This window comes from Tursiops truncatus, chromosome 6 (genome assembly GCF_011762595.2).
Source record: "Tursiops truncatus isolate mTurTru1 chromosome 6, mTurTru1.mat.Y, whole genome shotgun sequence".
In the NCBI taxonomy this organism is placed as follows: domain Eukaryota; kingdom Metazoa; phylum Chordata; class Mammalia; order Artiodactyla; family Delphinidae; genus Tursiops; species Tursiops truncatus.
The window spans coordinates 57,217,702-57,234,715 of record NC_047039.1 but is presented as its reverse complement, the minus strand read 5'-3'; the positions used below and the strand labels follow the sequence as shown (position 1 = coordinate 57,234,715).

The following is a 17,014-nucleotide window of genomic DNA, read 5'->3' as shown; positions in this document are numbered from 1 at the left end:
TATAATGGCTTACATTTTTTTTTGAAACAGACCTATTATGCAAACATTTCTCTCCATTTCCCAGTGAAATGCCTTTTCTGTCTCATCCAACTGCTCACTGTGTGTTTTACTATATCAGTTAACAGTCACCTTCAGGGAGCAGGGAGCATCTTTTTTCCATCTTGCAAGAACTGACTTGTTGAAATAAGCATGTCACCAAATCACAGAAAGCTAGAAAGCAGGGATCTGAGTGATCACCAATTCACTGCCTTCCCTGTGCACACGGCACCAAGATAAATAAAGAAGTAAAAGAACAGGGAAGTTAATAGATTTGCTCAAGATGTCACAGCTACTGTGGGACAGAGCCAGAGCTGGAACTCAAATTACTGGAGACCTGGACTTGAGGACTTTGTGTATTATGTCTTGATGGTGATTATTCATAAACTGTGACGCACGTATGTGGAGTAGATCCTCAAATACAAGTGCCATTTCATAAGGTATACCTGTAAAACTAGGCAACTCAATTGTCTGTTTGGCCAGCTATCTTTTGTTGACAACAATTTTACTTTGTGTGTGCTCTAGGAACAAGCTAGAAGATAACAGCAACAATGGTATATATCATACTCTGTTTTCTTGTGGTAATGCTCGTGCTGGTCTGGGGATCAGTGTTATTTCAGAATGGGCAAGTCTCAGCAGATAATCCACTAAACTTAGAAAAATGACATAGTACATGCTGTTTTGGATGACAACAAAATGTGTATTTTCTGATTACTACCTAAAAAAAACACCTAAATTCAAGAAACATGACATTTAGACATCTCAGACTATCAGAGACAAAGTTGACTAAATTTTTCTAGAACTTTCTCTTAGAGAGGGGGAGTCATGTGAGCAAGAAAAAGGGATTCTTCTTTTTTTTTTTTGGCCATGCAGCACAGCACACGCATATGGAGTCTTAGTTCCCCGACCAGGGATCGAACCTGTGCCCCCCGCAGTGGAAGCACAGAGTCTTAACCACTGGACCACCAGGGAAGTCCCAAGAAAAGGGGATTCTTGTCTTTCTACTTGTCTAAAACAGGCAGATGCTCCTGGACTCTTATAGGAAAGAAAAGTCTATGGAAGGTGATATCTCATTTTCCCTGTCCAGTGGTGGACAAGATATATCTGAGAGAACATTTTCATCCCCAGTTATCATACATTTACAAGTAATGTAATACCTTTAGACAAGAGGAAACTGTGGCCAGTGAACCAAAGATTCAGAAAGAACCAATTCCATCTGGATGATAATCACTCTTCTTAAAACACCCTCTCTGGTCCTATACTTTGCCCTTCACTGAAAGCTTAATATCAAATCCAAAGTCCTTAGCAGAATCCCACAATTAGGTAAGACTCAACCCTTAATAACCACTCAGTGAGATGTGAAGGCCTTCACTTAAAGTTCTGCGTAGAAGGGAAACGTGTATGCCAACTATGCTCAGCCCCTTTAAGTGCTATAGAACTACGGAGATGGTATGTTCTTGTGTTTCCACAGGCAGGGCAACCAAAAAAAGTTTTAAGTGACCTGGAGGCCATAAGTACCACATTCAACCCCACTTCTCCCACTACTTCTTCCATGAACTGCAGCCTACAGCGTATAAATGGTAATTGCTCAAATATCTCATTCCAGGGTATGTTCAGCCCGAGCTTGTAGTTATCTTTCCTTATGAAAACAGTTTTTCAGAGCGAGGGTAATTTGAAACGAGCTACACAGGGAAGATTTTCCCTGAAGTACTCCCTTCAATGCACATGGGTGGTCAGAGTATTATTTCAATGTCTTCTGCATTAGCTGTACAGGTCAGATGATTAAATCTCCAATTAATTAGGTCCTCTAGTGGCCTGTGTGAAATAAATTAGTGATCTCCATCCAGTCCACTTAGACAAAACCCATCGTGACAGCTGGCACATTTTTGGCATTGTCAGCAGAGTGGGTAAAAAGTAAATGACCCATGTGGACAAAATGGGCATCTAACGATGGGTATGGATGAAAAGTGCAAAGTATTTTCCATCCACTGCAGAGTAGAGAGCTTGAGTATCTGCCGATGTGATTTGCAAGAAAAAGTGAACTTAAAATGAGCACGAAGCCCATCAACTATGGAATGAAACTCTTCACATTCATCTAGTTAACTGTTCACAACGTTCATAATCTAGAAATGTCAGTTTACCACTGGGATATTTGTAAAGACTATTACTAATAGGATTACTGTTATTTAGAAATTTTAAACAAAGAGGTAACTCTAGGAAACAAGATAATTCCCAACTCCACTTATTTCATCCTATAAGGATATATAAAAATATTCTATTTTAAGGTAATGTTTAGACTACTTTTTCATTATCCAAAATACCTTTGAGTTTTTCTCATGAAACATTTCCAAAATTGCTAAACATAGTCTTAAAAAAATAAGGTTTAAGTACTTTACTAGAATTATAAATTTTCTTACAAATGTACTTATATATGACAGATATGCACATAGAAAGTCAAGATTACATTAAAATTTTCAAATGTATTTGTTTTATGTGGGAGCTAGTTGGATAAAAGCAGATGAGATGGGAGGACCTCAGTCAACTGGGAGGCAGGAAAACATAAATCCATATGAATGTCTATGTAAAGTGATATTTTCCTCCAACTTCTTGTTAATTCCTTCCTCAAATGCATAAAGATTAAGTCAACCCAAGTGACTGCCACTGTTTCCTTTTAGGGGGTTTGTTCCGGGAACTCAGAAGGCGAAAACACCTAAAAAGTTTCTAATAACTTTTACTTGATTGCATCTTTGTAATACGTTTTCTACATAATAGCATTAGTTATAAACTACATGAATAAGCAAAGATTAAAAGTTTTAAAGAAGACCAGCGAATCTGATTTAGCTTCCTATATGAATGGCCCCCAAAATTACTCAACAATCTTCACACCTTTTATCTAAGTTTATGTGAACATATACATGTATATCCACATATATACATATTACAGTATGTATAAACATAGTCTCCAAGGTCCCTTTCAGCTCCGAAATCTGACTTCTAACTACTAACTGCTCTTTTTTTTCCTAAAGTCTTATTCTTACCTAACAGATTTTACTCCTCTCTTTACCTTTACAAATATTTAGAATTCATTTCTTTTAAAACCCATTCATACAGTTCAATTATCTATAGTTAACAGACTATGATTTCTACTCTCACTGATTGGGCTTCCTGTCCCTCATGAGTTGGAACTGGCTTTCATGCTTTAGAACTGGTGCCTATGAGCCCATCTGAGAATAAATGACCTTATCTGGGGTTGTATGGCCTGAACTGTGGTGATGTCTCTGTGGGGTGAGTCCTTACATGGCTGTCTGTTCCACACTCCATGGGATTCACTGTTTCTGACCAGCTTTTATGTTAGCTTCTGGGTTCTAAGTATCGCACTGCAGAAATAGTGCTAGAATTCTTACCTTGTTCAGAAAGCTGATCTAGCTCCTCTTATTTTATATAGGTCTGTGTCCTGCTGGAGAGTTAAAACTTCAGCCCTAAATCATATAGTCCATTTGGTTATTACCTTGGTTTATAAGATTACAAATTATCTCTTATCCGAAGCACTTGAGCACCTGGAAATTTCTTTCACGTTTGTAAACCTAACCACACATTTAATTGTATTTTCAAATATTTTATCAACATGTCTATATGTTTACAGGGGGATGGAGAATTTCCTATATGAACACAGTGTGTCATAATGGCCAGAAATGTAGCTCAAATTTGACTTGTTTGTTTTTAAGCAGCATTCTGTTACATGCAATTAAAAGATCTATATCCAGTTGGTCAATATTTCCCCTAAGACTTAGTAAGATTTTATAGTACTTAAAGCACAGTGTAGGATGTATATGTAAATATTATTTTCTAGACTTCTCAGATTGACTGATTAATTTTGGTACTAAACAGATCTAAAAGAAAATATTTTTGATTGTATAAAACATACAGAGAAACATACATGCCTCAAAGCGGGGGTGGGGGGGGATGGAATGGAGGAGAAATGCTCTCACTCTATATATGTTCCTCTAAGATTATTCAATTATGATCTCTTCTTTCTAATTCCATTCATCTGAAGAAAGGCTATTTTACTAAGTTGTGGAATCAAGCAAAGCAAAGTTCAAAGCAATACAAAACAAACAGACAAATGCAAGTGTGTATGAGAAAGAAACAAAGGCACAGAGGGTTAGTCTGGAAATGTCAACTACGACGCAAGCCAAATTAGGCAATATTCTTATCTCTATACAAAAGATTGAATTACATATATAATACAACAGAGCATTATTAATCACTAGCCATTATTCTCTAGCACTGTCATTCTAAAGGAAGTCTTGGAAGTAGATACACCGTACTACAGATTTAGCAAGTCAGCCCATGCTTTGGGCACGTTGCATAAGCCACATAGCTGGAAACACAGAAGGGGACACACTGTTTCCAATCACTTTGCATCAACAGATGTTAGTTCAAGAAATATAAAAGACTGAAACAAAACACTTTTTTAGGACATAAAGAAGAAAGGTGCCTTTCTTGTTCTTGATTCCTCTGCTTAATAAGAACTCATCTTTAGGTAGTAGATATTCCTTTAATTTTGCAAACACCAATGTCAGCTTTGGTAATTTCCAAAAAGTAGTTGCTGACCTAGATATGAAAAATCCACACACAAGTGAAGCTAACATGCAAAACAGTAGCATACCCTGCTTCCTATCAAGGCTCTTTACCAAAAATCAAAATGGTATCTGGCATTTGAAATCAGCACTTCTTTGGGACTTTCTTTCCTTTCCCCGACTAGCATTTTTTAAGTCCTAGGAGAGAAGGCACCCTCTGTCTATTTAAATAAAGTTTGACCCTAATCAGTATTTTACTTCAATTCATTTCCCATTTAAGTGTCATGAAAACTGTAGTCTTTTCAATGATTCTACAAAAGAACACCTGTGATACAGAATTTCAACTACACAAGCAGCAGCCTTGCACTTGAATACTTACCTCGTAAAACTGTGAGTCTGGTGGATACACTTATTTCTCCCACGTTATTCGAGGCCACACATTCATAAATTGCCTCATCTCGCGGAGTCCGTAAGGGTTGTATTCTGAGAACTGATCCAGATCCATCGTCAAACTCTATTACCTATTAGAGGAAACAATAGCTGTCACAGGTGTTGTTACTATCATCTGCCTCTCAGCTAAATCTCTTAATGCAGTGGTGAACCAGCCATTAGGCTCAGAATAAACTCAGAAGCATTTTGAGACTGAATTTTGATACAGTGATGAAACAGAATAATTGCTCTAATGTACTGAATCCTATACGGCAGAATGGAAAGACATGAAACTACATATGCAAAAATGTAGATTTCTTGTCTCTACAGAAAACCATCCAGGGGTTAATCATGAAAATATTCTAGTATATGTATCTAGGGCAATTTGACCTTTTTATTAATTTTGCAAGAGACTTGCTGCTATGATGGATACACTTCTTAAATTATTTTGTCTCTGATAGCACATATGCACATGTGGATCCATTCAGTAATTGGACGATAAGGTGAAGAAATAATGTATGCATAGCTCTTCTGGTTTAAAATGTCTCATCCTGAACAGTATAGATGAGCAAACCATGAAGAGAAACTACATAAATCTAGTACTTAGGCAGCCAATGAAATGGCTTTCATAGCCCCAGAGACTGATGGCATGCATTAATTTTGCCATAAATCATTCCAGTATTTGTTTTAGCTTAGCATTTTCTGCATTTTTAGGGCATTCTTGCTGTAAAATGGAGGCTTGCTTCACCAGGCAGAAAATTAATGTCCTAAACAGTAAGCCTGAATTCACTATCATTATGGACTCTACTTTGAAACAGTTAGGTATTTGTCACCTACTCAAGTAATACTTTTAAAAAATGATGTTGATAATATTGATAAATATGCATACAAAACTGTAGAGTCCTCTACCTGTCTTTTCTATAACTCTGCTGTGTTTTTCCAGCTGTTCACTGAGATGGTGGTTTTTTTTTTTTTTGCATTTCCCTATGAATAATATATCCATGTGCTTAAATTGTGAATAAATTAAGAATGCTTTATAAATATATACATTTATAAAGTGACATACATCACTATATAAGGTTTAAGGTATATAGCACGATGGTCTGATTTACATATATTGTGAAATGATGACCAAAGTAGGTTTTAGCTAACATCCATCATCTCATATAGATACAATAAAAGAAGAAATGTTTTTCTACTTATGATGAGAACTCTTAGGATCTACTCTCTTAACTTTTGATTAATTGTTACATGTCATTGCATGCTTACATTTCTGAACTACTTCCTAGGTTTAGACCTATTTTCTTCAACAAACAATATACACATTAGATGCTAATATTGTAATCTCCAATTTGCAAACCCGATTTAACACCCAGTATTAATTATGTACCTACTCTAGGCCAGATGCTATATTTGCCACTGGAGATAGAAGAGGGAACAAAATCAGTCTCACTCATACTCTCATGGGCTTTAGAAACTAGCGAAACCAAAAAATACAATATACTGTTACAGATATGAAGGATTCACAGCCCAAGACACAGTACTATTTGATGTAGCCGCTTTGTGTTAAAATAATTTTTTCTGGATGTTTATTTGACTCTCATTAGGAATTATGTACTGAGCAGACCTCCTGCTTTGAAATGTTTACTGTTATAATTTAAACTTTGTTACAAGAGTTTGTCAAGAAGCCATCATCACTAGCAAGCATGATGTCAAACTTCTTTGACAAAAAAGTGAATTTCATTTAAACTAAAAAGTATATGTGCACCAAAAGTCACACACACATCATTTCCTATGACAATGTAGGAAATATTTCTCAAAGATTAAGATATTCTTTTTGTTTATGTTTAAATCACTGTAGGTATCTGATCTTCAAACAAACAAAATTTTAAACTTACCATTTGTAAACTACAGGCCAGATTTCAATTTTCACCAGTGTAATTATGCTCTTTATGCATTTGGTCCATTTCCTGCTCTTTGAGAACTGGTGAAAAATGAATAAACTCACAATGCTCTGAATTTTGTCGTTGCTTTGTTTCATTTAACTGGGAATTGTTTTAATTTGCCAAACTGTGAATTAGGCTATAAAGTAGTCAGAAACTCAGGTAAGAGGAGGTGAGTTTCACATTTTGGGTCAGTTTGGAGGTCTAAGTGCTCTCTAAAAATCAGTCTATCCTCTTCATATCTTAAATTACAGGCATGGTATTGTGTGCTTCTTCCAATTTTTCTCTAAATAGCTTATCACCTATTTTTCTCCTCCAGAAGGAGCAAATTTATAAACCATAGGCTCCTTAAAAACACCCAAAATAAGATCTGAATTATGTATCATCATCTTCAATGCACTAAGCTTTCCTGAATAAACAAAATCGACTTCATCAGTAGGTTTATCAACTATCAACCTGGTTGGGTATGTTTCCTTCAGAGCAGTTCTTCACACTAACACACTGGAGCTAAGTTCTCTTTCTAGTCCATGCTACCTGTAAAACACAGGTGTGAAGTATAGTGGACAACTAAATCTGCTGTCCAGTATCTGTTCCCCTTCTTTCGGATAACAGGAACTTGAATTCCCTTTGGGAAAACACTACTCCCTCATTCCAAGCCATGGGGTTGGATGAAACTGATCTCATTCCCAGTAACTGAGGTAGATTCTGATTAACATAAATGAGTTAGTCTGTACCATCCAGCTGTCCACACAGACTGGTTCAGTGATGAACACGAAACTCAGTAAGAGCCAATAGCACAGAAAGCTCTCACTCATCCTCTAGTCTCGGATGTGGGAGGATGTGAGACTGCATCTTGCCATCTTAAGGGGAAGCAGTCTGAGGATGAGGTTACAGATGGATGCTAAGAACACTGTTTGAGCCCTCGTACAAGCACGACAAAAGTCAGTCATCTGAACCCCCAAATTCCCTTTTTTAAAAAAGCTGAAGCCATCTAGAGTGAAGTTTTCCATCACACACAACATAAGGAATGGCATGTCTCAGTGATTACAACATCTTGTATCAGAGAAAAACAAGCAAGTAACACACAAACCAAAAATTCAGCAGTTACATTCTTCCCCCAGAGAAACAGAACAATGGACCTAATACCTCAAATCTCTGATTGCTGACTTTCTTCCCTTTTTTGTTCCAGACAATTTTAGGTCTTGGGTCTCCTGTCGCTTGGCAAATGAAAGAGGCAACTCCACCAGAGACCCCTGTCTGGTCAACGGGAGTTCGTGTAAACCTTGGAGGTGCTGAAATAAAAAGAAATAAACATCACAATTAGATGGAAAGTGGAAACACAGACTATTACCCCACTGCCACTGCTCTCTCCAGAGCCCTCAACCCTATTTCGGTCAATACATACATCCCTACACATACACAAGGATTATAAAATTAGGAAAGCACCATTTACATTTGAGGGTAGTTAAAAGGGGAGGGAGGTAACTTTCTGGTGAAGTTATCTGCTAGTGCTTTTATTGCTGAAATCCGTATTATGGCAGAGATGCAATAACATTTGTAAAGCAACATCACACATTAATTTTTACTACCAGTATTAAAAAAAATCCAATTTGTCCTCTGTAACAAAATGAGCTCATCAATCAAAGTGAGTAAAATTTTAGCTCTTTGCTTTGATGCCGCTATCAGGACATTGCCAGAAAGCAGCAGTGCCACTATTAAAATTAGTGACATTTAAGAGAAATTCTAGGAAATTTTAAAGAGACAAGAAATACAGCCCTGAGTTAGACGGTTTGGCAAGAAATAGAAATAGGATAATATGGTAGTGACTCTAACCCAGATATTGTGTGCTGCCTTACTTTCAACTGAACTCCACAATCTGCATAAAAAGATGAGTCAAGAAGCCTCCAAAGTCATAGCAATAAAAATAATTTCTGTAAAGAAAGACGTAGACTTCAAGATTCCTAAGGACGAAAGGCTGACAGTTGGAGGTTTTTGAAATGTCCTCTGTCTCCTTTAAATGTTCCTAACATACACTTTCCCTCTTAAAAGCCTGCTTGTTATCTACCTGGTATTTCCGGATCTAGAAATCTATCATATGAAAATTATATAAAATGTAGACAAATATTTATGGACAAAGATATTAACCACATATTTTATTTACAAAGATTATAAGTACTCAAAACATCAATTATTATAGGAATTGATGGTGAGATAAACTGGCATAATGATGGAACGTCATACAAATAGTAAATGTTGTAATTATAAAGTTTTTATTATATGCCACGAGAAATACTTATGACTCAATGGTAAGCCACGAAAGCATCACACAAAATTACAGATGAGAGATATCAGGTAAAGAAAAATGCACCCCAAAAAGGATAGGACAAAATATGCCAAAACATTAACGATGGTGGTTTGGGAGAAGGTATTTTAATTATTTTTCCTACTCTGCACATTTTTCTTGCTTCTTTGAGTTTTGACAATTAAGTTACAGTTGGACATTTTTTAAACTCAAAAACATTTTACTTTCCCATTTTATTTTCTATTTTCTTACCCCTATTACAAAGTTTCTCTTGCCTCCGGCCAGTTTTCAGTGATACGTCATTGAAACAAGGATTTAGTAACCATAGTTAAAGTTTATTTTGAAAACTATCCTTAGATTCTAAGTAAGAAGAAAATAGCAAAGTTCATCATTGTTTGCTCATCACCAGTATTTTCTCCGCCTTGTTTTCATGTTTCCCCTGTGATGCTCCTGCTGGCCTGATGGTGTGTGTCCTGACCTTCATCTTGATTTTCCTGGAGTCAGGGAAGACAGATTTCCTTCTCAGCTCCACCATTTTGTATGTGTAACATCTTGAGGGGGTGCCTAACTTTCCTATCTCTTAACTGTAAAAATATGAAATGTGAAATAAATTATTTTGCAGAGATCCCTTCCAGTTTTAAGGTATTAACTTCCACGATGAGGGAAAGAAGGGAGAAGAGAGGTGAGTGGTATCTTTGTAATGCTGATGCTGGGAAATGAGTCTCCACTTCCTCAGGAAATTCAACTTGGTGTTAGTAGAACTGGTGAAAACCCAGGTACCTGTTTGTTCAGAAACGCTAGGAATGAAAGTGGGCTCTAAAAATGCTGCTAGATATCACATCCAACAGCATCTCAGAGTAGCAATACAAACTGGATGATTACCAGAACTGTGAGCAATGTTTAAAATGATTTGAAATTGATTAACAGTGAGAGGAATAAAATACGCAGTATACTGATGTCACTTTTCTGTCACAAACAAAAAAGATATTAAAAGTTTTTATGGTTTTCATTCTGCTGTTGCAAACAATGCAAATTGATAATAACTACTCGCTTGTCAGCATCTAAATGGAAATTATAATTATGAAATTAAAATTCCTAGGGAGTTTCCCCGGAAAAACAAAATGTATTGCATTGCTATTTTAAGTGGTACAGCACTGTCATTTTTAGGTACTTTCCTTTTTAAAGTCCATAGCTTAAAAATTGTCAACCCTAAAGGAAAATGAATTTTAACAACCCAGCTTTCCATTTAAGTTCTGTTTTGAAATTTCTCACAAGAATGTATGGACTGGGAGGAGGGCTGTTGCATAAGATGACTATGTACTAATCAGAAACTAAATAAACAAAGAAGGTACGATGCCATTTTTGATGCATCAAAATGGGATTTTTTTTTTAAGGGAAAGTATCCTATTTCTCATTCTAAAGAATGAAGGAAATTTGGAGATTCTGACAATCTGCAAATAGGCAACAGTTACTCGGGAAAGTGCTTCCTAAATACTGAGTGGGGACAGTAAGAAGTCGAATTAATATAAAACCTAGAAGTCTTATTTCTAAGTGGAAAGCATAGGAGGCAAGTTCCCATGTTCTCAAAAAGGGATGCAACTATCATTCCAATGTTCAGATGTGTTTTTCTTTTATCTTCATTTTCTGGTCATACCTTACAGTTCTCATGCAAACACTGACAAGTTTAAAGATATAACCACTGGATGCTACTGCAAGGATCTTTTCATTTTTTTAAACTTAACTGATAATTTTACTTTTCAAAAATTTTTATAGGAGTATAGTTGATTTGCAATGTCGTGTTAGTTTCAGGTGTACAGCAAAGTGAATCAGTTATACATATATGTATATCCACTCTTTTTCCGTTCTTTTCCCATACAGGTCATTACAGAGTACTGAGTAGAGTCCTGTAAGGATTTTATTTCTGAAGATGAAGTCAAGTAATAGAATTAACCTAATGAACTGTGGAAAATTTATTGAAATAACCAGTTAGGACCTGTTTCAGATCTGGGACTGTTTTTCTAAATCCCACTACACCCCACTGTAGTGACTCAGTATTCTTCAAAAAAGCAGCCCGAAAAGGGTCCTTAAATTTATTCTTTAAAAACAAACACAAAAAATGAAATTGATCACATTACATTGTTTAAAGGCATATCAATTATTTGCACACAGTTTTTTTTAATTTTTAAATTTTTTTCTAAATATATGTTAAAAAAAAATAGCCTTCACAGACAAGAAAGTCATGACTTTCTTATGGGATCTGATGTCAATTTTTCTACATTTGTCAACCAAGTCCAAACCATGGAAAGGATAAGTGCCATTACTCTATGATGCAAGGTTAACACTCTAGATGATATAGTAAAATCCTTTCAGTGAGCATGTTTGTTGCATAAATAATCATCTTGGCTAGTCAGATGCTAACTGTGATGCTGTCAATGCTAGGCAGATGGCCAAAGGAAACAGATGAGAAAGAAAGAAGACTAAACATAACTCCAGCAAACGCTAGGAGCAAGTAAGAATCTTCATTCCTAGAGGGGTCTAACAACACACAGCACCCACTCCCCCTTGTCTGTATCTCAGTTTAATAGAAGAAACTAAATGAGTCTTCTGCCTTCTTTTGTCAAGGGTATGTCCATATTTAAGTCATGCTCTGAAGATGGGAAGAAAGAGAAGAGAACCCACGTAAAAGAATAAAACAAAGACTTCCACTACACAGTCACACAATAGGACAGCCTCGGGTCTTAATAATCAAAGTCCCCATGATTATCCCATGAGATACAACCATAAATATTACGCTTGGTTTAAGAAAATAAAGAACTATCGGGAATATAAAGACGGAGAAAAAGACATTAAAACTTTACAGTCACCAATATTCAGATAAGTACCCTTCCATTATTGTAGCTAACTGCCATTGCTATCCACCTAGAGCTGCCAACATTGTGCTCTGCAAAATGCATTTCTGTTCAAGCTGGTTTTGACAGGTAAGGAGTATGACCTTTTATTAAACTAATGCCAGGCAGAGGTCAGATTACTGTTAGACCCAGAAAGTCTATTTTCTAAATGGAAAATAGAGGAGCTAAACATGCATATGAGTCAGAAAAGAGGCATGCTGGATATTCTAGAACGTGTCTGCCGTGCTCACGTGCTGTTCAAAGACTGCATTCTCGGGATGCATTCACAGAGCAGACAGGAGCTCCAGGAATCAAGTAGATTATTATTTCCTACACAGCTTGAGAGGAGCCACAGGCTGCTGATTGATTTTTCCTTCTAAGAGGTTAGATTGCTTCTTACGAGTATAAGCAATGCACGGTACCTTTAATGCAATGACTGTAATATTTTGATGCCATATCAGGTCTCAAGTTGCTAGGCTTTCTGAAGACAAGATGATAAGCCCAAAGAGCACATAAGGTGATTAAATTCAGGGGACAGAACGTACCAAGACCAGCAAATTGCCTTTGACCATCCTTAACAAACTGCTCAAAGACAAAACCTTCCTTTAGTACACTACATTAAGTAGAGCTAGACATAAAGTGAGGAGAACACTGACGTCCACTAGTAGCATCCATGGAAGAAAGGGATTTACGAGAAATTCTTAAAGGTTAACAAGACGACTCAGGTTTGTGGGAACTTGACTGGCCAACTGAGAATCACTTAAAACAGGTCCCTGGAAAGGACCACATGCTACAAAAGTGAAGAGATGAAATGATGGTGCCATTTGCCTAATTTAATTCTAATGAATAAGCCACTTCTGCAGACATCAAGGAAATATGTGGCACTGGGAACAAAACTAACAGCATGTAAATACTTGGCTTTGTTTCTTTCAGCTGATTAACATTTCCTTAAACAGAGAGTTTTGATTTTAAAGGGATATTTGTCACAATAATGTACTTAAAATCTTGAAAGGGGCAGGTTAATAATGTTATTAAACGATACTGAGGGAGAGGATGAGGAAATGTTCAGTAAAAATATATAGGTAGTCCTGTCTTTAGGAATCTACTTCCTCCCTAAAAGGTATCTGTAGAATTTATGAGACTGTCAGGTGACCTCATCTCTGTTCTTTCTTTTTCTGCAAGAATCAGGGTGAGGGCTCTGAAGGGAAGCTCAGGAACAGGGGTCTGGAGGTCGGTGAGAAATGCAAAGCATAGGAGGTGAAGCCGGGGTGATGCTAAGGGCCATGGCCAGGTCTGAAGGTTTAGGGGGACAAGAGCCATTGTCACAGGGTTTACATTCCCGTCCAGTCACAACACACTCTACTGCCACTGCCCCAAACACAGAAAACGGCCAAAGTTTGTGTAGATGATGGATTTTCTGTTCTGATTCATTGGGGTAGGTAGCAAAGTGTGCCCAAGATAGCAGTACAACTGTACAGGCTCGTGACAAGGGAAGAAGGGGGGGGGTCCCAGAGTTGATGTTTAACTGTACGGAGGGCCAGGATCCTGGCACAAGACACCAGGCTGGACTGGTTTCCATGGCAGATGTTCTACATAAACCCGGGCCTGTGGGGACATCTATCCTATCACATGGAATCTGAACAGGGTCACCTCTGACATCCATGGCCAGGATGGACCTTCAAAGTCAGACTGTTTTTGAGCCATCTATGATATTTTCTTTTTAATACAACTCCACAATCTTTTAACCTTAAAATCTGATTTCAGGAGCATTATACTTCAAAATGGGATAAAGAAATAACTACTCTTCAGTGAATTCCATGCACTGGACTAAATGTTTTATATATCTTATATGCAGTGTTTTCCATAGTCCTGTAAGAGTATACCATTACTCCTATTTTATAGAATTTTAGAAAGCTTTATAGTACTACATAAATTTAGAAGGGAAGAAAGAGTCAGGGAGAAAACGGGAAAAAGAAAGGAAGGAAGGCTCACTGAGGTTTAGCGTGAATCATGGACTTTTGATCTAATTGTGAAGTCCTGATATTTTTACTGTGCCAAATTAGAAGATGGAAAGTTACAAAGATGCTGCACAGACAATATGGTATAACTCAATTTATAGTGTATTTTCAAATCAAATCTGTTTTACTTAACCATAAAAAGTATACTGGCTGTTTTCTCACGGGTTTGGTAAGTACTTTGTGCTGTATTACAGCAATTATTTTTCACTAGATAAGTGAGAAAGTTCACCCAGAATGCGCATGGAAGTTATTTTCCTAACTTCCAGGAGCCGATTGAAATCAGGGATACATAAAGTGTGATGCCTGGGCAAGAGAGAAAAATCAAAGCCACAAAATTCAAAAATAAATCACATAAGTTCCAAGTGTAGTATGGTAAAATACTTTTGTATTTTTCTACATATAAGTTCAATTTGTTCATGATGGCAAAAGACAAGAAAGTTCTTGACATCAATTTCCTCTCTTCCTTTTCAAGGCATTTTGACAACATACTCTATGCATGTCTAGACCATTAATTTTTTTTAACATCTTTATTGGAGTATAATTGCTTTACAATGGTGTGTTAGTTTCTGCTGTATAACAAAGTGAATCAGCTATATGTACACATATATCCCCATATCCCCTCCCTCTTGCATCTCCGTCCCACCCTCCCTATCCCACCCCTCTAGGTGGTCACAAAGCACTGAGCTGATCTCCCTGAGCTATGTGGCTGCTTCCCACTAGCTATCTATTTTACGTTTGGTAGTGTATACATGTCCATGCCACTCTCTCACTTCGTCCCAGCTTACCCTTCCCACTCCCCGTGTCCTCAAGTCTATTCTGTATGTCTGCATCTGTATTCCTGTCCTGCCCCTAGATTCTTCAGAACCTTTTTTTTTTTTTTTAGATTCCATATATATGTGTTAGCATATGGTATTTGTTTTTCTCTTTCTGACTTACTTCACTCTGTATGACAGAAACAAAATTGAGTTATTTGTAGATCATTAATTTTATTAAGGCTTCAACTCCCAATTCTCGGCTGCTAAAATGATTACGACAGCATTCTCCCATTGGATAAATAGATGTCTGTGCCTCTGTATAACTATCAATATTTAAGGTGACTAACAATTGATATGTATACTAACAGAAAGGAAGGGGAGAAGGAAAAAGGAAAGGAAGAAAAGAGGACAGGAAGAGACTTGACTTAATGAAAAGGTATCTCCCACTTGAACTTCTCCTCAATGCCAGGTCCCTATTTCTAATGTTTGAAAGACTACCTAGTAACATCTCAAAATCATTATGCTGAAAACACACCATGCCATCTGCCTTCCCAATCCTACTTCTCTTCCTAAGTTTCCATGTGTGTTTGTGGCACTCCCACTCTCCCTAACACTCAGCCCTGCTGTTTCAGCCTCTTCTTTGTCTTCCTGGCCTTTGCCTCACTATCATTCAATTATTACGTCCTATAGATTCTGCTTCTAATAGGTCTCACTCCCCTTTGTTTTTTAATGTCTATTCACAATGACCATGATTCTCCCTTTAAGCTGGACGTTAGAATCACTTGGGAACCTTAAAAAAGTAAAAAGCTATAGGTGCTCAGACCCCTCCCCAGACCAATTAAAATTGAAAGTCAGTGGGTGAGGCTGGGTGATTAATTTCAGAAGATGCCAATGATCAGCCAGGATTGAGAATCACTGAATAATATCATGATATCTGTGCTTTCCCTTCCAGTCACCCTAACTTCAAGTTTTTATTGCTACAATCGATATTACAAATTACTGCTGATCCGACCCTTCTTTTCCTTTTCATTCTTATTCTTTCAGGTTTTGTTAAACGCATCTACGATTAAAGCTCTTTTCCACTCAAAATAAATAAATAAACAAACAAACAAGCTTTAATAGCTAACTGCTGCCAAATAAACCAGAAATCCCGTTTGCGTTTTAAAACCTTTCAGAGCTGCTGTGGACCTACTTTCCCAAATATGTTTCTACTATCGCCCATCAGGAACCTATAATTCCCTGCGTCAATGCCTTGGTATAAGCTGTTCCCTTATATAAAATGCCTTCTCCCACATTTTAAAATTTATAGAATTTACCCATTTTTCAATCCAAATTAAATATCTGAAGTTTTCTTTGATCCTCCGATCTGGATAAGATCCACTATTCTTTTAACTCTCTTATCATACTTTTTGCATCTCTCCTATGAGTTAAAGCAGTCTATCATTTATTACAGATATTTTATACATATGTATTTCTCTCTCTGCTCATTAACTGAACCCTGAGAAAAGCATCTGTGACCTGGTCATCTCTGAAATCTCGTAACTCCTAATCCCACCAGGCACATAGTAAGTGTTCAATACATACTTAAACGTGATAAAAGGCTCTCCAAGGTACTATACCCTCTAATCTTTGACTATACACTTTTCAGTACTTACAATGCATAATATTGTTGTAAACATGATAACTGTGCTTCCACTTGAATTATATTTGCTTAGAGCTTGATAAATTAGCTGAAGAAACAAACTTCAAGTAATATACATTGACACTGCAAAATACTGATGTGACATGGTGGGAGACTAATGGCCATACCAGGTCAAAAGTTGGCAAAATACAGCATATCCAAATCACAGATTCATGCATCCTACTGTAGGACTCAATTCAGATGAAGTATAATGTAATACAATGGATCTCACCTCTTTTATGAATATCATTGTACCTCATTGTTACCACAGAGCTCTCCTATTTTCTGCCACTTTTAGTTTTTTTAAATAAATTGACTTTATTGTTCTGACTGTACATTTTTATTATAAGTAAATTAGAAAACATAAATAAAGGAAGGCATT

The 17,014-nt window shown here is 36.9% G+C and overlaps 1 protein-coding gene across 1 annotated transcript in view; it reads right to left on the bottom strand.

Moving 5' to 3' along the window:
• The window catches only part of PTPRD (protein tyrosine phosphatase receptor type D), a 2,130,336-nt gene that overhangs the window by 310,183 nt on the left and 1,803,139 nt on the right, over window positions 1-17,014 (bottom strand). Inside the window, exons 12-13 of the mRNA XM_073806125.1 lie at window positions 8,135-8,280; window positions 4,996-5,137 (exon numbers count right to left, since the gene is read on the bottom strand). Of these exons, the coding sequence (XP_073662226.1) occupies window positions 4,996-5,137; window positions 8,135-8,280 (288 nt within the window). The remainder of the gene's footprint in view (window positions 1-4,995; window positions 5,138-8,134; window positions 8,281-17,014) is intronic.